The sequence below is a fragment of the Mirounga angustirostris genome, unplaced genomic scaffold (assembly GCF_029215605.1).
Source record: "Mirounga angustirostris isolate CCGP_5_RB_7025 unplaced genomic scaffold, mMirAng1.0.hap1 SCAF_10, whole genome shotgun sequence".
Taxonomy (NCBI): domain Eukaryota; kingdom Metazoa; phylum Chordata; class Mammalia; order Carnivora; family Phocidae; genus Mirounga; species Mirounga angustirostris.
The window spans coordinates 122,175,212-122,195,038 of NW_026991718.1; the positions used below are offsets into that span (position 1 = coordinate 122,175,212).

General features: G+C 50.3%; 1 protein-coding gene across 3 annotated transcripts in view; it reads left to right on the forward strand.

The window, feature by feature from the left end:
• The first annotated feature begins 5,491 nt into the window (after window positions 1–5,491).
• The window catches only part of MYBL2 (MYB proto-oncogene like 2), a 34,431-nt gene continuing 20,095 nt past the window's right edge, over window positions 5,492–19,827 (forward strand). For 2 of the 3 annotated variants that reach the window (XM_045885791.2, XM_064573205.1), the window contains exons 1-6: window positions 5,492–5,734; window positions 9,190–9,283; window positions 13,331–13,402; window positions 14,240–14,332; window positions 14,522–14,742; window positions 17,284–17,446. In XM_045885791.2, coding sequence (XP_045741747.1) covers window positions 5,715–5,734; window positions 9,190–9,283; window positions 13,331–13,402; window positions 14,240–14,332; window positions 14,522–14,742; window positions 17,284–17,446 — 663 coding nt within the window. In that variant the 5' untranslated portion in view covers window positions 5,492–5,714. The remainder of the gene's footprint in view (window positions 5,735–9,189; window positions 9,284–13,330; window positions 13,403–14,239; window positions 14,333–14,521; window positions 14,743–17,283; window positions 17,447–19,827) is intronic. The other variant, XM_045885790.2, reaches the window with a different exon arrangement.

The following is a 19,827-nucleotide window of genomic DNA, read 5'->3' on the forward strand; positions in this document are numbered from 1 at the left end:
CACAGCAGTGTACTGGATATACTGGGAACCAGCTTTAGGGAACCCTGAAAGCCAGATACAAGATTGCAGAACTAATGCCAGTGTGTAAGGGATGTGATGCAATGGGAACAGCTTAGCTAGTGGGTTCTATACAGATGGCAACTATGGAAGGAAGGCCATTTACAGAGAGTGTGATATAACCTCAAGAGGAAGTAATGGGGATGTGAAATGGTGCTGTTGTAGGAGAAGTGTCATTTTAAAAAAATTCTTATTAGGTGTCCCACATTCTGGATTTTTCTGATGGTTTCCTTATGGTGTCTATTACTCCATTATCTCCTTTCCTGCAAATTGAAGTTAGGTTTAAAGGCTTGACTGGCTTTGATTTAGACATTTTTGGCAAGAGTATCTCATAGCTGGTGCTGTGTATGTCAGATTGGTCCTCTATTAGTGAAATTAAGGAAAGTTTAAAAACACTGGGGTGTTTTTAAATTCAAACATGAAAAGTTAACAGACTTGAACAAATGTTTTAACTTCACTCTTAAAACACACACACACACACACACACACACAAAGATGATGGTAGCAGTCCTAGCAGGTAACAGCATAAAAATATTGGAGATTTTATGTGTTGAATTCAAATACGTCTCTGATGAGAGAAACTTGAGTGTCAAAACGAAGAGGAATAATGAGAAAGGGGAGCTAAAGTGTTGGGGACAAAGGTCTCTCTCCCCAAGACCAAGAAGGAAAATTTGTGGTTCTTATGACTCATAGATCTACGGTGTGGCTTTTGCTAGGTAACTTCTTGTTTATAAAGCCAAGTATGAGGGGTTTTATTCAAACTCTGTTCCCTAAAATGTTCGAGAGCGCTACAAATATGCTCTAATGAAATTTTTTAAAATTAGGTGATACCAAGCACGGAATTGACAGATATTGAAAAGAATTTTACCCTCTTCAGCCACTGAAGTGGGTAAATTCAGTTCCCCTTTCTGCAACCAGTGTTATCAGTTTCTTCCGCTGACTTCAAGAGACAGGAAGAAATATTTACATTGAAAATAATAATATATCTTGCTTATACCAAATTTTACCGTGAAGCCCACCATCGTTTTATCCTAGCGCTCTACTCCTACAGCTCACAATCTACCTGGGAGAGAAATTAACTTCGTAGAGTCGCAAATGGTTACAGGTTGCACGAAGGAAACTTGGAGCGTCAGGAGCCTGTCCAGCGCTGCCGAACTACTCGGGGAGTCAGGGCCAGGTGGAGGCAGAGCGGGTCAACAGGGCTCTGGGCCGGGGCGACTGGGGACGCCTACCCCCGTCCGCCATGATGTCGGAGGTCGACCACCTATCTGCCCCGCTCTCAACCCCTGGTCCTTTCTTTCACCCGTCCTCGCACGACCCGAAAGAGCAGGCGTCTGGGGAAGCCTCCCAACGACGACAGCTCCGAGGGTGCGGGGCTAGCGTGACTGCGCCCGAGGAGTAGCGCGGGGCAAGGCTGCCTTAGCTCCACAGCCCGGCGGCCCGTCTGGCGCCCCCTGGTGACGTCAGGCGGCGCGACTCCCGCGATGCTCCGCGCCGCGCCGCGCCCGAAACGGAGCGCGCGCCCGGCAGTCAGAGGGCCTGGGCTTTGGTGCGGCCCCGTTTACGAGGAGGGCTCCTGGAAACAGGTCGCGTCGCTCGTCCGGAATCGCAGCGGCGGTGGCAGACTGCCAGATGGACTCCAGAGCCTGATTTTCCCTCCATCTTCACAGAAGAGGGCGGTGATGCCGCCGTGTGTCATCTGCGGCCGCGGGGCCTGGCCAGGCTGTGGCGGTGGTTTCCACCACCGCTGGACAAGGCTTTGGCGTCCCTCGGCGGTTCCATCCCCGACTTTGTGCCGGAACTCCGTAACCTGCGAGTCCTTCTCTGCTTGGTTCCTGGACAAGTGGCCACATTGAAAAAGAAAGCTAAGTTTGCAAAAGCTGATGCCCAGAAAGCCCAGGGTAGAGGTCAGGGGTGTGGGCTGGACATGGTGTGTGTATAAAGCAGCCCAGGGCCCTGGCGCTCGTCTCGGAGTCTCCTCCCCCTTACAGGAACGCAAGAAGTTTGGATTCGGTGGTTTCTAAGATCAAATTCTTATCCTATGCAGGTGCATAAATGAGGACACAGCAGGGGTTGGCATGATGTGGACAAACCCAGGCAGAGTTGATTCCCCACACCTCTCCCAGTGATCGAAGAGGGACCCCTAGAATCTTACAAATAGAACACATCCAAAATTCCTTGTGTCCCTTTGAAATCCCTTTTCTGTAACCATTTTCACTTTAATTGGTTCTGTTATGCAATTTCTACAGTTGTATGTAAATGATATCATACAGTATCCACTCTGGCTTTTTTCAGAAAAATTATTTTGAGATTCATATTGTATTATAATTCCTTTTTATTGAGTAGTATTCCACCGTATGGATATATTTATTTTATATCTATTATTTGTTTATCCAGTCATCTGTTGGTGGACATTTGGGTTGTTTCCAGTTTGGGACTATTACAAATAAAGCTATGTAAAAATCTCTGTGTGGACATATGCACTCATTTTTCTCGGCTCCATATGACTGGATGGTTTTAATTTGCATTTCCCTGATGATATGGTATTGAGCATCTTTTTATGTGCTCTTGCCCCTGGATATATTTTGAAGGTAGAGGTTGAGGGTAGAGCCAATATGATTTGCAGGTGGATCAGGTAAGTGATGTGAGAAAAGAGTAAAAAATGACTGCCAATCCCTGAGGACTTACTAATATTTCTTCTCCCTGGCATGCACTGGCTGTTCCCTCTGCCTGAAGTACTATTCCCCACATTGGCTACCTTGCAAATTCCTAAATCACCAAGGCCTAAAGAGCCTTCAGTGACCCTTTTGGGGGGGCACCCACAGCACCTACAGTTTATCTTTACCCTAATAGATCTAATTGTTTGCTCATTTACCCTATTAGCTGATGAGCTTTTGGAGAGTTTTTATTCATACAACTCATCTACCTATCCAGTAGTTGTTCAGGTGGAAAAGGGTTGAGGGCTCCTTTCAGGGTGGTGTTTCATAGCCTCAGGGATCAAGAAGGCGGTAGCCGCCACTGCCCTAAGGCATGCCATGCTGGTGCAGGCCACCACCGGATCAAGCTCGTAGTTTAAATATCCCACTGGCTGTTGAGCTGGCCCCTGGGCCTGGGTTAAGATACCCAAGGCCATTCCCTTCCTTTCTGTCACATACAAGTTTTTAAGTCTTCCCAGTAGGACAACTTAAAGCTGGGGCACTGGGTAAAGTCTGGAATAACAGGATGGGGTCGTTTTCACTTTAAGGGTAGTTTACTCTTATGACAGGGACCCCTTGTCCCTGCCTTTCTTCCAACTACCTTTATTATCATCATCATCATAACAACGACAACTAAAAGTAAAATAGTACTTACTATGGGCCAGGGATTATTCTCAGTGGTTTATACATATTGATTTATTTAATCCTATAACCACCCTACAAAGTAGGTACCAGTGTAGTGATTAAGAGCATTCTAGGGACGCCTGGGTGGCTCAGTCGTTTAAGTGTCTGCCTTCGGCTCAGGTCATGATCTCAGATCCTGGGATCGAGCCCCATAACAGGCACCCTGCTCAGTGGGAAGTCTGCTTCTCTCTTTCCCTCTGCCACTCTCCCCCACTCATGCTTGCACTCTCTCTCAAATAAATAAAATCTTAAAAAAAAAAAAAAAAGTACAGACTCTGGAACTAGACAGCCCAGGCCCAGGTTTGAATCTGCTTTGCCATTCAGTATGGGTGAGGGGGAGAGAGGGAGCTGTGTTTTAGTTTCTCCATCTGCCAAAAGAGGATCATACTAACACTACCTCCTCATAGTGTTGTTATGAGGGTTAAATGAATTAAAATGATTTTTTAAAAATTTTATTTGTCAGAGAGCGTGCACAAGCAGGGTAGGCAGAGGGAGCACAGGCAGAGGGAGAAGTAGGCTCCCCACTGAGCAGGGAGCCGAATGTGGGATTCAATCCCAGGACCCTGGGATCATGACCCAAGCCGAAGGCAGACACCCACCCAGGCTTCCCTAAAAAATGATTTATAAAGCCTACAGAATAGTGGCTGGCACATAATAAAAGCTAAGTTTTTGATAAATCTAATTTTTACATACGAGAAAACAGGCATAGAGGAGTTAAGTAATTTACCTAAGATCACACAACTAGTAAATCATAACCCCAGGAAGTCTGGCTTCAGAGTCTGCACTCTTAAATATCATGCTCTAGTAATGAAGAGGGGATGTCCACATGAATTACTTTATGAAGGAAGTGGGTGGGGGAAGACCTGAATTAATTGATGTGGAAGCTTCTGGCACTTAAGACGTCAGTGTTCCTTCTGCTATGGTAAATGAAGTTTGCAGCAGCTGGCTAGGCAGTCCCCAGGGGGTCAGGAAGGTGGCCTCTTCCTCAGATTTCAGGAAGAGGAATCTGAAACATAAGCAGGGCCTAAGAGGCTGGGGTTCAACCAGATTTCCCCAGGCACCCGTCTTACAGTTCATTTACCTTATTCTCAGCACTCCTCCCAGGGAGCCCAATGTGACATGACTCTTGGGGGGTACTTGGTAAATGGCAACTTAAAATGGAAAATCCTTACTAAGCCTCTAGGAGTTTAAACACGTGGACAATTCTGGGTCTTGGGGACACTGCGGCGAATTGAGGGGCCACTTGGACCTCAGCGTGCCCATAGTTAAGAGAGGAAAACGACTAGTCAAAGAGCAGATCATGGGTAGGGAAGCCCAGGGATAGATTGGAATTCGGTGGGAGGGGCGTGAAGCGTTCCTGGACAGGTAGTGGCCCACGCAAAGGCAAGGAAACTAGCAGGTTTCGTTCGGCTACGGGCGGGGTGGTGGTGGTGGATCTGGTAGAATCCTGGAAACCTGATTATGGAGTATTTTACCCCGAGGGAGAGGAGAGAGGTTTTATGTTCTGGAGAGGAAAGATCGCGTTTGTATTTTAGGACGTTCACTCGGGCTGCCGGGAGTTGAGCCCAGGAGCGAGAGCCATCGAATTCGAGGCTGCAGAGGAAGCAGGGAGACAGTTCGAAGGCACAGCCCCGGTCCTTAGGGTGAGGGGCTGGTTTAGGGTGGGGGCTGTAGGGACAGAGGAACGGCTTGGAGTAGCGTGCGGGTTTTGCACAGGCGGTTTCCCCGACCTGAGTCTCCCATCCCTGTGTCTCACTCACTCCCTTTCCTCTGTCTTTGCTGGGTGGGCAACTCCTGGGCCGCCCCGAACCCACACTTGGTCTGGGTCCGGCCTCAGTCAAATGGCGGCCGGCTCAATCCCGCAAGTCTCCAAAACCGCCACGCTCACCGTCGGCCCTACCAGCCCTACCGGAGCTTCAGGACTCTGGGCGAGTGGGGCGCCCGCCTGTCCGCAGGCTCCGCCTCCGAACCCGCCCCGCCGGGGCTGGCCCCGCCCCCGCGCAACCCGCAGGCCCCGCCCCGCGCACGCCCTCCCGCCCGCGCGCCGGGCCCGGGCGGCGCCGTCGCGCTTGGCGGGAGATAGAAAAGTGCTGCTGTGCGCGCCGGCGGCGGCCGGAGTTCCTGCGAGCAGCGGCGGGACCTGCGGATACGCTGACGTCTCCCGGCGCGGCCCCGGGGCCCGGAGCGGCCCGAGCAGCCTCACCCTGACCCCGGCCCGGCTCCCGCTCCGGGCTCAGCCGGCGGGCGGGCGAGCGCGGCGCGGCCCGGGCCGGGGGGATGTCTCGGCGGACGCGCGGGTGAGCGGAGCCGGGCGGCCCAGGGCTTTCCCCCCACCCCCCTCCACTCCGACCCCTGCCCCACCCCACCCCTACCCTCGCCGTGGCCCCTCCGGGCAGGGCGGGCCTTCCGCGGGAACTGCTGTGTCCCGGGTCGCCCGAGGCAGGGGGCGCGCGCGAAGCCGGGGGGCTCTTGGGGGCCCCTCGCTCCGCTCCCCAGGCCTGCTGGGCCTCGGAGCCGGGGCGGGCGGGTCTCCTGGGACCTGGGCCAAGCCCTGCATGATGTCATTTTGTCTCCCGCCTAATTGCGGGGTGGGGGTGGGATGGCAGTGTCAGCTGCTAGGGCCTTTACCGGGGAGGGAGGCGACCCCTGGAGAGGGAAAGTGATTCTCCCTCCAAGTCGCAGCGAGAGGGAAGCCAAAGCCTGAAGGACTTCTAGTTCAAACCTATTTGGGTTCATATTTGGCGGTGGGCATTTCTTCCCAAACATTCCGGGAAGTACAGCGCTCCCCAAACCCTCTCCGGCTTGAGAAGGGTGCCGGGGGGGAGGGGACTCGTTTTTGTGTCCCCCCCCACCCTCAACCTGGGTGTCGGGCCCCAGCTTGGTTTAGTTTCAGAGACATGTCTTCCTGTTCCACATGAGGAATTTGGGGCAGTTGGGGTTGAAGGTGAGGGGAAGAGAGACAGATGCGTATCAAGACTGCTCTGGGGCCAAGGCAGGAACTGCAGTCTCCATTTTACTTATTCTTCCAGAGAGTAAGGGGCAGAGTGGAGCCTGGAACCTGGTCTGTGGGTTCCAGCTCCCTGTCTTACACTTCTGTGCCTGGGGCCTGACCTCTGGGTTTTACATCAGAGGACAAAGGGGGCCTGCCTGCCCTGTTCCCTCCCTGGATTTGTGCAGCCTAGATAACCTTAACCCCCCTTCCCTTGGTGTCCCCCCTTCTCAGGAAGAGGGTATAGACTCCAGAAGCACTCACGGCTGGCTTTTCCCAGAGTTGCTCTCAGCAAGGAAGCCTCTGGTCCTTGGGCCCTGTTTAGGGTACCTGGAACAGGTTCTGTCTTCCTCCTCAGGTCACCATTTCCCAGGGCAGCTCCAGTTCCCAGAAGGAGTTTTCTGGTCAGGCACTTAATGGACCCTGTTCTCATTTTTGGTGCAGGAAATGTTATTCCAGGGAATGACAAGCCCCAGAAAACCCCCAGGTCCTCTGCCTCTTTGCTCCTGGGGCTCTGTGGAGGAATCCCCTCCCATGTGAGGGATGGTTTCTGTGCACTGGCACCCCACAGCCCTCAGCTCAGTGGTTGGCCACTCGTTTTAACTCTCATCTGCACCAGTGCCCCACTTCCCGCTCAGCTTCTGACTCACCCATCCTGGAGCAGAGCCCAGAACATCGAAAGGCATAGAAAGGGTGTGTTGGACCTACATGTGGTTGCCACCACCGACTTGGCCTCTGCTTTTTCAGCGGGGATTACAGGGTGAGGGCTTGAAGGTGCAGGTCTGGAGCCTGGCTTTGTGGACTTGGTAAGTGGCATAGCCCCTGTCCGCCTCAGTGTCCACGTCTATTAAACGTGGTTAATGGGAATGCGTGTGAAGTAGATGGTTAGCTCCATGTTGATGATAGAAGTATATTTTGTATACTGGGTATCTCCCAGCTGAGTTGCTTGTCCCCGTTAAAGTATTGGAGCACGAGAGAGTGTTCACAAAGACACTGTTTTATCCTTAGAGGCACATTTACTGAGCTTCTATTGGAGCTGGGTGTTAGCGAACCAAAGATGGTTTCTGTCAGAAAGAAGTCTGGGGACAGTTGATTTTAAAGCCAGCTTCATTCTGTATCTTGTAGAGTTTTTGCCTCCTACTTTGTGATGGTGGAGGACCCGTGAATGGGGTCAGAGATGACGGGACAAGGCTGAATTCCGGCTCCTTCTGTTGCGGATATATTGCTGGGTTTAGACACTGTCCTCCCTTCCTTTTCTACTTCTAAAAGATTTACTTTAATTAGCATTTCTTATCAACCAATAGGCAGCAGCACTGCATGTTTATTCATTAATTTGAGTATCCGATCATTCCCTGAGCAAACATTTCTTTTTTTTTTTTTTAAAGATTTTATTTATTTATTTGCGAGAGAGAGAATGAGAGACAGAGAGCATGAGAGGGAGGAGGGTCAGAGGGAGAAGCAGACTCCCCGCCGAGCAGGGAGCCCGATGCGGGACTCGATCCCGGAACTCCAGGATCATGACCTGAGCAGAAGGCAGTCGCTTAACCAACTGAGCCACCCAGGCGCCCTGAGCAAACGATTCTTAAGGCCTTTTGGTGGCAACCCCCAAAGGCCCTGCGGGTGTGGAGGTGGAGCTGATCTCTGTCCCTGTCTGGAGACTGGCAGTTGCAGCCTGAGGGCCTTCATTCTGAGAGACGGAGATGTGGGGGGCTCAGAAGTGACTCTAGGAAGATGCTGAGCCCTGGAGAAGGGGAAAGGAAGATGGACATGAAAGGAAGTCCTTGTCCTTTTGGAACAAGGCTTGTGCTTGCCTTGCTTGTTTGGAGATGGCTTTTCCCACTCACAGACGCCTGACTTAGGAATGTACCTGACAGGTGACCTGCGGCATTCCCACTACATGGTGTTGGGAGCTTACTAACCTTCCCCTCCCTCCCCCCAGCACCTGACATTCCTGGAGGTGGAGAGTGTGATTTCCATTTTTGTAATCATTAAACCTGATAGATAAGAAGATTTTGGAGCAACTTGAAAAATTGCCTGTTAGATAACATCCAGAAGTCTTGATTTTTCTCTCCATAAACCATGACTGTATGAAGGCAAGGATTGGAAAATGGACTTACTGAGGTTATGTATTTAAAGTGTTATTCTCAGATAACCAGTATTTCTTGAAATATGTCCTTGATGATTGCATTTATCATCAGATTTAATCCTTAAAATAACCATAAAATTTAGAAAGTTCTGCTATATAAAAGAAAATACTAAACAGGTGTCTGGTTTTGAATATCATAATATTCTTTTTTTTTTTTTTTTTTAAGATTTTACGTATTTGTTAGAGACAGTGAACACAAGCAGGGGGAGTGGCAGGCAGAGGAAGAAGCAGCCTCCCTATTGAGCAAGGAGCCCAATTTGGGGCTCAATCCCAGGATCTTGGGATCATGACCTGAGCCAAAGGCACACGCTTAATGGACTGAGCCACCCAGTGTCCCTTCTTGGTGAAATCTTAACTTCTTTTTTCTTGTAGTTTTTGAAATCATTTAGGGTATTTGTGAAAATAAAAGGATAAAGAAAATAAAAGTTGTCCATAAGCCCAGTTCATTAAAGAATTAAAAAAAGAGGAGGGTGGACATACCAAAAGTAAAGAGTAAAAGGCTGCCTCCCTCAAGCCTTTCCCTAGAGGTCACTGGCCATTGCCCACACGCTGTCCATCTATCACGTAGCATTGTGTGAAGACACATGTCCTTGACCCTTAGCTTGCTCTCCCTACAGTGAGGAGCTGGATGAGCTGCACTACCAGGACACAGATTCAGATGTACCAGAGCAGAGGGACAACAAGTGCAAGGTCAAATGGACCCACGAGGAGGTGAGTGACACAGACATTTTGGGGGAGGGACGCTGATGGCAGCTGGGGGCTGGTCAGAGAACTGAGCCTGGGGTGTATGTGCCTGATGCCATGATGGGTGCGATGAAGAGGAGGAGCTGGTGAAAGAGGTGGAGGGTCCTCTGGTTCTCCCCAGTGCCTGTTAGAGCATTCTCGGGGACGCTCCACATTGAGGACTCTCGGGAGTATGTGTCTCTTGGAAGCTGGCGTGTTCTGCATCATGAGCACTAATTGTGCTTCTTGTCATTTACTGCTAGGGTGATTAGCCTAATGTGCAACCTCCTCTTTATTATTATTATTACTATTATTTTATTTAGAGCGAGAACATGCGCAGCCACTTATTGGGGGGAGGAGGGGCAGAGGAAGAGGGAGAGAGAGAATCCCAAGCAGGCTTCATGTCTAAGGTGGGGCCCAAGTCGGGGCTCCATCTCACAACCATGAGATCATGACCTAAGCTGAAATCAAAAGTCAGTCGCTTAACCATCTGAGCCACCCCAGTGCCCTCCCTCTTTATTATAATTTTTTGTGTCTTGAGACATCAAGCTCTGAATTTTCTTTTTATTGTTTAATCAACTTCACGGAAGTATAATTTATGTACAATCAAATGCACCTTTTTAAAGTGAGCAGTTGAAAGCACCACCTTGATTATCCCAGAAAGTTCCCTTTGTGGTTCATCTTCCCTGGCTCCAGGCAATTGCTGATGTAATGCCTCTGGGTTTGATTTGTTTTGTCTGTTCTTGAATGTCCTGTAAATGAAATACAGCTGTACTCTTTCCTATCTCACTTCTTTTGCTTAACAAAATAACTGCTTGATTCAGCAATCTGTTCATTTTTATTGCCGAATAGCATTCCATTATATGGGTATACCACAATAATGTTTCACTTCTTAATGGGCATTTGGGCTCGTTTCAGTTTTTGGCTATTGCGGTTAGAGCTGCTGAGAGGATCCTTGCATAAATCTTTTTTGAGGATTATGTTGTCATTTCTCTAGGGAAGATACACTTAATGTCTGGTCATGGGGTAGGTGTATGCTTAGTTTTATAGAAACTGCCAGACCTTTTTCTAAATTGTTTGTTCTATCCTAGACTCCTGCTGGACTTATCTTTTTATTTTACTTCTTTTTTTCCTGGAGATGTTTAATTTAGGTCTTTTTTTTTTTTTTTCTTAGTGTATGAGTTGTAAAACTTTTTTTTTTAAAGATTTTATTTATTTGAGGGTGCCTGGGTGGCTCAGTCGTTAAGCATCTGCCTTCGGCTCAGGTCATGATCCCAGGGTCCTGGGATCGAGCCCCACATTGGGCTCCCTGCTCAGCGGGAAGCCTGCTTCTCCCTCTCCCACTCCCCCTGCTTGTGTTCCCTCTCTCGCTGTCTCTCTTTCTGTCAAATAAATAAATAAAATCTTTAAAAAAAAAAAAAGATTTTATTTATTTGAGAGAAAGTGCGCATGAGCAGGGTGAGGGGCAGAGGGAGAAGCAGACTCCCCGCTGAGCAGGGAGTATGACATGGGCCTCGATTCAGGGGCTCCATTCCAGGCCTCTAGGATCATGACCTGAGCCAAAGGCAGATGCTTAACCGACTGAGCCACCCAGGCACCCCCTGAGTTGTAAAACTTAAAATCATGAGTGCTAAGCCAGCTTTTCTGTTCATCCCACTGTGGACCAGGAACACTATATGCAGCTCTTGTGGGCCTAGAAGAACAAACAAGCTGGGGTCCCCACCACAGAACCACTCTGTGCTTGGGGTGGAGAGAGAAGACTGCACGGGCCTATGGACATGCTGTGGTGATCCCTGGTGTTGGCAGGAGCCATGTCAGTGTGTGCTCACCATCGCATCTCTCCTTCCTTGTGCTAGGGACTGGAGGCCCTGGGTCATTGTTGAAATACCTTTAGGTATTTCCTTTCCTGTTACTGTTGCCTGCAGAGATTAGGGAAAATTTCATGGATAAGGATTTGGAAATCAAGTCAGGGAAGAGTACAGAACGGTGGGTATATTAGAATAGGAAACAGGTGAATAGAATAGAGTAGAATAGAATAGAATAGAATAAGTTGTAGGTGGGGAAAAGCAAGTAGAGGGGCCCTGTGGTTGATACAGACAAAAAGATTGGGCCAAATCCTGGAAGGCCTAGAATGTTAGGCTCGGTAGTATAGGCTTGTTCAGCTGGCAAGGTAGAGCCATTGAAGGTTTTTAAAGCAGAGGACTGACCTGAACATAGGTGGGCTTCCGTGGAGCTAATCTGCTGTGTGTAGGTTGGATAAGAGATTTGGGGGCAGCCCGGGGCTGAGAGACTGGTGGTGCCCAGGGCGTGGGGGAGGGTGCCGTACTGGGCAGCTGTGGAGAGATTAGGGCAGGGGTGGAGCTGAGAGGTGGAGGAGGCCCCTGGGGTCTGGGAGGAGATAGAGACAATACAGCAAAGTATCCTTGCCAGTTGTCAGGGAGGATGGGGTGCTAGATATGGACGTGGGCATATGGGAGGAAGGCTGGTGTTCGCCTGGCCAGGCCAGGTGGCAGAGGAGGGCAGGGTGTCCAGGGCTGGCTCAGCTACAGGATTTATGGGGACTTTGCCCCAGCCAGTGCTGGACTGCTCTTTAGGGTCTGAATTTCTGTAATGGCCTTTTTCTTCTGTCCAGGAGTGTGTGTGTGTGTGTGTGTGTTAAGAAAAAAACACAACACTAAATGTATCATCATAGCCATTTTTAAGTATACAGTTCAACAGTGTTAAGTGTATTCCCATTGTGCAGTAGAGCTTTAGAACTTACTCATCTTGCAAAACTGAATATACCCACTGAGCACAAAATCCTCATCACTCTTCCCCCTAACCCTTGGCAACCCATCTTTCTGCTTTCTGTGTCTTTGATTTTGACTACTTTAGATATTTCATATGAGTGGAATCCTATAGTATTTGTCCTTTTGTGACTGGCTTATCTCACCTTTGTTCTTGAGCTTCATCCCTGTTTCAGCTTCTAACAATTTCCTTCTGTTTTAAGGCTGAATAAACATTCCATTATATGGATATATCACATTTCCTTTATATAGATATATATAAAATATAAAAAATCAATTTGATTGAGGAGTACTTTACATCCAGTGAACTGCGGCCATTCACAGTCTAATTCAGTGAGTTTCAACAGATGTATTACCTTGAAACTACCAGCACCATCTCATTATAGAACATTTCCGTTAACTTCTAAACATTCCTTGCCCCCCTTTGCTGTCCCTCCCCCCCCACCTCTGACCTCAGAAGACCACCGCCTACCTTTTTGTCCTTAGAGCTTTGCCGACATTTTCTAGAATGCCATATGCATGGAATCAGTGTGCACCCTTTTATGCCCGGCTTCTTTCCCTCCTCATCATGATGTTGAGATTTCGTGTTGTTGTGGGAGTCTGTAGTTTATTTTCAGGAGGCTGTTATGACACCTGTTCACCTGCCCACTGTCCCTGTCCCCCGTGCCGCGTCACTGTCCTCTCTGGCCTGGGTTCCTCTCCTGGCCTCCCTTCCTCCATTCTGCCCTCTTACAGCTCCTTTTCCTGAAACTGCCAAGGTGAACTGCATAATACGCGCGTTGGACCATGAGCATCCACTGCTCAAATGCCTCAGTGGCGTCGTATGTTGCAGAGGCCTGAATCAGTCCTGTGTGTGGTCCGGGCCCTGCAGTGCCCTCCCAAATCATCTTGCATCCCCCTCTCCCTCGCTTCCTGCACTCTAGCTGCACTAGCCTTCCTTTGAGCCTGTGCCTTGGTCTCCCTGAAGAGGCAAGTCACCAAGTACCTCTTCGCTGGCCCTCAGCCAGCCACAGGGTGGCTTTACTTTTGTTTGTGGGAGCCTTTGATTCGCTCCCTCTGGACCGTAATTCCCACAAGATGGGGCAGCTCTGTCACTGCCCGTTGCTGTGTCTGTAGTACGGGGCACATAGGAGGTGCTCCCTTCATGACTGCATGCGTGAAGGAGGCTGTCCTGTAGGCTGGTGCTCCAGCGTGATCGGCTGCTTTCCGCACGTGTGTGAGCTGAGCCCTCTCTTTCTGGCATTGGCAGGACGAGCAGCTGAGGACCCTGGTCAGGCAGTTTGGACAGCAAGACTGGAAGTTCCTGGCCAGCCACTTCCCTGTGAGTGCAGCCCTTCGGTGGCCCCCTCCCCCAGAGATGATGGTTCTGGGCGACCAAACAGTGTGCCTGGGACAGACTTTCTGTCAGGGAGAAAGCTGCCCACCCCCCCCCAAAACAACCAAACTTCCCAGGCCCTTTCTTCCAGGCCAGAATTCGAGTCCCCCTGTCATAAGCATCTCTACACAGCAGCCTTAGCAGGCCTGGTGGTCTTCAGGCTCTGTGCCATCTGGAGCATGTGACCAAGTGGCATATTTGCATGTCTTCCTGTGAGAAATGCAAACAGTCTCAAGAGTGAGACTGAAACGGAGGGGAAGTGATACTTTGGACGGGCTTCCTGCCGAGGTCCCCCCAGAGCAGCTGGAGCCTCCTGGGGATGCAGGTCCCCCATGTCCCCCACCCCCAGGACTGCAGGTGTCTGGTAGGGAGGGGATGTGGCCAGAGCTGCTGTCTACCTTATTTCCTGAGTCACTCGGCAGCTCAGGGAGCAAGTCAGCAGGCCCTTCCTGCCTACAATCCTCACCTTCCCTGCTTCTGTGAGATCTGAAATCTTCAGGGAAATAATGCTTTCCCAGAAGCAAGGAAGGATCCCTGACATACACCACAAACTTTGATAGGAATTTATGGCTCCTGATGGCGGCCTCCTTGTACTGGGGGGCAGGAGGAAGCTTCCCAGAGGGGAACCATGTGTGTTCTGGCATGTGGGAGTGTAGTGTGTGGTGGGTGAAGGGAACAAGACAAAACCTGTCTGTGGTAGGCCTGGCCCCTTGCACCCAGTGCTCAACCAGGGTCCCCGGCCGCTGTCCTAGGAATCCTCACGGGTTCCTGTTCTCTTCCCAGAACCGTACCGACCAGCAGTGCCAGTACCGGTGGCTGAGGGTCTTGAATCCAGACCTCGTCAAGGGGCCATGGACCAAAGAGGAGGATCAAAAGGTAACTGTCGGGACGGTGCCTGGCATACAGTGGGCCTCCCCCCACCCCAGCGGATCAAGGGACGGTGAGGCTGTCCTGGGGGTGGACAGGGCTGTCCAGCTGGTCCTCTCAGGGCCGCGGTGAGATGAGGCTTACGTTGGGGGTGAGGGAGGGGCGGGTGCCCCTGGCTTCACAGAGGCCTTGTCCCAGGTCATTGAGCTGGTCAAGAAGTACGGCACGAAGCAATGGACGCTGATCGCCAAGCACCTGAAGGGCCGGCTGGGGAAGCAGTGCCGTGAGCGCTGGCACAACCACCTCAACCCTGAGGTGAAGAAGTCCTGCTGGACCGAGGAGGAGGATCGCATCATCTGTGAGGCCCACAAGGTGCTCGGCAACCGCTGGGCCGAGATCGCCAAGATGCTGCCAGGGAGGTGAGCTGCCAGCTGGGGAGTGGGGGGGGGGGGGCTGGGGGGGGAGGGGCTGTGGGTGGGGGGCTGGGGCCAGCCGGGGTGCTCTGAGGAAGTGCGGGCATCCACTGGGCTTTGGGGGGGTATTCCAAGAGTCAGTCCCATTTGTTTGCAGTTGTTCACTTTTCCCAGAGGCGAATGAATCCCTCAGATTCTTGCCTAGGGGTGTCCGGGCATGGCTATGAAGGCAGTTCTGGATCAGGGCAGGGAGAAGGAGCCTGGGGGCCTCCGACTGTGTGTACACATTTTTCCTTTGGTCCCTGTTGGAGCTTTGTGCACCACCTGTGCCCTCTGCCAGGGTTGCCTGGTCCCTTTTTCTAGAGAATAAAATCCTCTTCTCCTGCCTGTGCGGTCAGGACCAGGATCTAGGCATCCAAACCACTGCTCTGTTTTCTACTCCTTGCTGTGCCTGATCCCTCTAAGAGCCTCTTGGGGCTCTGGGGGAGCATTGGGAAGACCTGGCTCCATTCTTGCCAGAATCTTCCTCTGGGGTCAAATCCCCTCTCCTAAGTTGCTTACTGCTCCGCTAAGTGCTTTCCATCTTCTGGAACGTTACAAAAATTTCTTAGTGGTGGCTGTTTTCTACCCTGTTCTCTTTGTCCTTGTGCATTTCCCCTGTATTCAGTTTCATTTGTAATCCTTTGTCATGACACTGTGGTCCTGGGACAGAGAGGAGATAAAATGTCAGATGATGTATTTCCTCTGAAGTCTGGAATGGTCCTAGTTTCAAAACTCAAACCTGAGTCTGTTACCCTTTTGGTGCTCCTCCTAGTGCTTGGGTTGAAGACCTGGGTCTCTCTCCCCGTGTGACCTGCCTGGCCTGGCTGATGCCACCAGCTTGGCCTTGATGCACTGTCCCCCTTGCTTACCCATTGGGCTTTAGCTGCTCTGCACTCCTCTCAGCCCTGCGAACACGGTGAGCTCCTTCTGAGAACCCACTGGTGCTCTCCTCTGTTGGTCTGGAATGCACTCTGCTTGTGCCCCTTGTGTAGCCAACACACTCATCCTTCAGTCTTTGGTGGGGGTGTCTCTCTGTCTTCCAGACTGTGATCAGTCTCCAGCGACCTCCCCATACCGCCCACACCCCTGCCTGGTCAGCACTCTGTCCTAACGGCCCACGGTGGGAGTGTTTGGAGATCCCGACGCTCCTCTTGGGCTGGCACCTCATTCCGGCCGTTCATCATGTCCGTTCACGATTCAGGGGAAGAGCACTCTGCTGGGATTCCCAAAGAAGGGGTGCCTACTGTGTGCTTGCATTTCTGTTACAGTCTGATGGATTTTGTTGCTGTCCAGTTGGCGAGGCTGTGCTGCCATACTTCCATACTTCCCACTTCTCTCCAGCTCTGCTGCTGCGTGCTTCCGTCGTACCACACGGGTGTGTGCTCGGCCCCGCTCTGCTGCACGCGGCCCTGCAGTGTGCAGCGGGGGCTTCTGTAGTACTCCGCTACTCGGTACTTCTCTATGGCTCTGCAGCCCCACGTGCCTCTCACCGCGGTGCCGCGAGGGCTCCCGTAGTACTCCGCTACTCGGTACTTCTCTACGATGCTGCCGCCCCATGTGCTGCTTACCGGCGTGCTGCAGGGGCTCCCATAGTACTCCGTACTCAGTACTTCTCTACGGCTCTGCAGCCCCGCGTGCCGCTTACTGCTATACTACTGTATGCCACTGTTACTTCTAAACTATCGGGTGCTTCACTATGCTTTACGTTTCTGCGCTACTGTACCGTGCTGTATATCCATACCACTGTACGGTTTTCTCCTGCTCTGCTAGTCTCTTCCTGTACTTCTCTACACTTCCATATCCTAGTACTCGGTGCTCCTGTAGCATTGTGGTGCTCTGTGCTTACACTACGACGTATGTGTGTCTTCAGTTAATCTTCAGTAAGTGGGAGAGCATGAGTCGTCTCCTGATTCTCCAGATAAAGTAACTGAGGCTCAGAGTGACCCGTTGCAGACCCTCTGTGCCATCCAGCTCTGCCCTCTGGCTATTTGCCATCTGAGAAGAGTACCAGGGCTTGCATTCAAGTTACCCTGAGCCTCAGAATGGAGCTCAGCCCCCCGAGGTTTGCTTCTAGTTTCTACAGATTCAAAGTGAGCAGAAAAGGGAATGCGAGCTTCAAAAACATTTTAGCTGTTTGATTTTACCATGGGCTAAGACCTTTGCTTATTTTGCTGAGGTCAGTGGAAATATGTGTAAATCGTTGAGGGCTAGAAACACGTGTGACTTCATCTTAGAGTTAAGAGATTGTAGAGTCAGGGCGCCTGGGTGGCTCAGTCGGCTGAGGGTCTGACTCTTGATCTCAGTTCACGTCTTGATCTTGGGGTTGTGAGTTCATGCCCCACATTGGGCTCAATGCTGGGCATGGAACCTACTTTAGACAAAGAGAGCATAGAGTCATCAGGTTGAACCCTCGTTTACAGAAGTGGGAAGTCCGCTCAGGGAGGTTGGTGACATGCCTCGTGGCACCTTGGCTGAGTTGAAAGGCCTCCTCTTGGCCCCCCGCAGGACAGACAATGCTGTGAAGAATCACTGGAACTCCACCATCAAAAGGAAGGTGGACACGGGTGGCTTCCTTAGTGAGTCAAAAGACTGCAAGCCCCCTGTGTACTTGCTGCTGGAGCTCGAGGACAAGGATGCTGGCCAGAGCGCCCGCCCTGTGGAGGAGCAGGTGAGGCGGCTGCCCGAGGCTGCTTGGCCCCAGGGCCTGGCTCTGGGTTTGGTGGGTTGCGTATTTATGCCAGACCATCTCATTTAACACGTGTTCTTTCCTTCTCATCTTCGCCACAGCTGTTCATGACTTCCTGCCACAGGGTCTCCTGTGGGCTGCATCTCCCTCACCAGGGCCCTTCCTTGTCCTGTAATTCTGCAAAGACCTGACACTTGTCTGCCCGCAGGTGAAGGACGACAGAACAAGCTGACGTAGAAAATGGAGGATTGGGTTGAAGAGGTCCTACGCCTCCTCTGCCCTTAGCAATAGCTTCCTTCCTACCTGTCGCCCTTGCCAGGCTTTTCATACTAAAAGCATGTTTGCAATTAAAAAAAAAAAGTCATTTATTTATTTATTGAGGTCTAATTCACTTACAGTAAAATCCGTGGCATTTAGTGTACGGTTCTGAGTCATTACAAAAAACATACTGTCCTGTAACCACCAAACCACATCGAGATATAGACATTTCCATCACCCCCCACGTTCCCTTGTCTTCCTTTTTGTCAGCCCTTTTCCCTCATCCCAGGCACCCCTCATCTGTTTTCAGTCCATAATTTCATACAGTTTTCTAGAAAATCATATAAATTAAATCATATGGTATTACATTTGCAATTGGAAAAATGAAACCAGTATGCAGGTGTTAACATCTCCCATCCCACACCGCAGAGCAAACTTTTTATTGAGTTTTTTTTAAAACTCTTTTTTTTTTAAAACCCAGTTTATTTCTCTAATGATTTATTCTTTAAATTTATTCTTTAAAAATAAAGATTTGGGGTACCTGGCTGGTTCAGTTGGAAGAGCATGTGACTCTTGATCTCAGGGTTGTGAGTTCGAGCCTCACATTGGGTGTAGGGATTACAAAAATAAAAAAAAAACTTAAAAAAAAAAAAAGAATTGGGTGTGCCTGGGTGGCGCAGTGGGTTAAACGTCTGCCTTCGGCTCAGGTCATGATCCCGGAGTCCTGGGATCGAGCCCCGCATCAGGCTCCCTGCTCAGTGCGGAGTGTGCTTCTCCCTCTCCCTCTGCCCCTCCCCCTGTTCATGCTCTCACTCGCTCACTCGCTCACTCGCTCTCTCTCTCTCTCTCTCTCTCTCTCTCAAAACGAATACACCAAAAAAAAAATCTCAAAAAAAGATTTGAAGGAAATGCGTTAAAGAATGAAAATTTGATGATGCTGAATCATGGGAGGTAACACACTTCACCTGTGCTTTGTTCTAGTCTTTTCTGTGATTGTGAACTAGTGAATAATCTTTTTTCACTCTCCCCCTTCCCTTTTCTTACTGGCTAGGTAGAACCTGTGTACCGCTCCAGTTCTGAGGGTGCTGTACTGCAGCATTGCATGTTTTTGCTTCTGTTTCTTTCTTTTTTTTAAAGATTTTATTTATTTATTTATTAGAAAGAGAGAGAGAAACAGCATGAGAGGGGATAGGGTCAGAGGGAGAAGCAGGCTCCCCGCCGAGCCGGGAGCCCGATGCGGGACTCGATCCCAGGACTCCAGGATCATGACCTGAGCCGAAGGCAGTCGCTTAACCAACTGAGCCACCCAGGCACCCCTGCTTCTGTTTCTTGATTTTTCTTTTTTTTTCTTTATTTTTATTTTTATTTTTATTTTTTTAAAATTTATTTGGCAGAGACAGAGACAGCGAGAGCAGGAACACAAACAACGGGAGCAGGAGAGGGGGAGCAGGCTTTCCCTCGAGGAGGGAGCCCGATGTGGGACTCGATCCCAGGGCCCTGGGATCATGACCTGAGCCGAAGGCAGACGTGTAACGACTGAGCCACCCAGGCGCCCTTCTTTTTTTTTTTTAAAGATTTTATTTATTTATTTGTCAGTGAGAGAGGGAGAGAGCACAAGCACGGGGAACGGCAGACAGAGGGAGAAGCAGACTTCCCGCGGAGCAGGGAGCCCGATGTGGGGCTCCATCCCAGGACCCTAGGATCATGACCTGAGCCAAGGGCAGACACTTAATGACTGAGTCACACAGGCGCCCCTCTGTTTCTTGATTTTTCAACATGTGAGAATATCTCTTGATTCCCTGGTATGAATGCTCCTGTGGAGTAACAGACAGTAAGGAAATATCTAAAATGAAAAGTAAATTGACTTTTTCCAGTCTGGACTCCCCATATATCCCCTAACCAGAGGAGTCTACTTCTCACACTTTGTTGTGTATCTGAGTCACGTGTTTTCAAGCCTTTTACTTCTGGTTGAAGAAGAAGCATATGTTCCACAAAGAGAAACTGTGGACATCAGCAGACACAGTCACTTTTTAGGATAGGGGGGAAGTGTACAGACCTTCCTTGGTCTCTGAAAATCCTTGGCTGAAAGTCAGTTTTTTGACTTA